At 52.1% G+C, this 1,191-nt stretch overlaps 1 protein-coding gene across 1 annotated transcript; it reads right to left on the minus strand.

The window, feature by feature from the left end:
• Positions 1–96: 96 nt before the first annotated feature.
• Pmar_PMAR011030 (hypothetical protein) lies at positions 97–640 on the minus strand (the record flags this gene model as incomplete). Its single annotated transcript, XM_002781844.1, has 1 exon — positions 97–640. A coding segment is annotated over one exon (544 nt), but the record flags the coding sequence as incomplete, so codon positions are not given.
• Positions 641–1,191: the final 551 nt, after the last annotated feature.

Genomic DNA, 1,191 nt, shown 5'->3' on the forward strand with positions numbered 1-1,191 from the left:
CAGGCGGTGATAGAGCCTTGACATCAGCAGGCCTTATGATGTCATTAGCAAGAAGAAAGTGAACGGTAGAGCTGTTCAGAATGGAGGCGTTCGCACCACTATCCACGAGTCCCTGGATAGGACAATAAGTCTTTGGAGCATCATGACCAGCGACAAGGTTCACCACCGGATCAGCAGGGAGTGAACCGACGATATCATGAAGTGCTGTACGAGATGAAGCACAGGCGACACTGCTGTGGATGATCTTTAGCTCAGAGCCGTCAGAGATCTCCGTTGCAACAGTGGACATATTGGCTTGAGTAGTGGATGTCATACTGTCATTGTTGATAACCTTTCGGCAGACACCACTCAAATGACCATTGCGCTTGCATCTACCGCACTTGAAACTCTTGGATTGGCACTTGTGCTCGCCACCAGTACGGAGTCGGCCACACCTGTCACAACGCTCCTTCTGCTTGAAGATTTGAGTATGACGACATGAGTTGGCCTGATGTGAAGGCAACCCGCAGCGTAGGCAGTTATCAGGCGGTATACCAAGCTCTTTGGTAGCTAGTGCACAGATGGAGATGATCTGAGAATGATCGACCTTCTTGAGGCCACCTTTACCCGAACCTTGAGACCGTGACTGACCAGGCACCATTGCCGTTAGATCATCGGACAGGGGTGGTCTGCTATCATCTTAAGGGTTACAACCTACTGTCCGTTCAACAACGATAACTGTGAGGCCACTCAGTCGTCGCTACGTTGCCGGATCCCAAACCTTCAAGAGTTCTTCCCTGATGTCAACCTGGCACTGCATGCTTTACCTCTCCGACTCGTTGGTGGAAAATGGTCACCTCGTACGGCTACATCTCGCAGCTCTACCTGGAAGGAGCGAGCCGCTATTCTCCTGGCCATCGATGAATGTATCGGTCTGCTCGAGGGACGAGTCGTGGTCATTGTCGACAACCAAAATGTCCAGAAAGAGTGGCGCAGTTTCGCCAACGACTTCACTGGTCCCTTCCTACACCGTTGGGAGCAATTCCTTCGAGTCGTACATGATGTCCGCTGGTCTCCACGAGATACCTCTCCGGTATGGCCCGATGCCCTTGCACGAGCCATCTCTGATTATGGGGAGGAGAGAGAGGTCTACGATGAGCTCATTGACTCTGCTGATATGCGACTGCACGTTGTCGACGCCACGGAAGACAC

The sequence above is a fragment of the Perkinsus marinus genome (genome assembly GCF_000006405.1).
Source record: "Perkinsus marinus ATCC 50983 genomic scaffold scf_1104296941242, whole genome shotgun sequence".
Classification (NCBI taxonomy): domain Eukaryota; phylum Perkinsozoa; order Perkinsida; family Perkinsidae; genus Perkinsus; species Perkinsus marinus.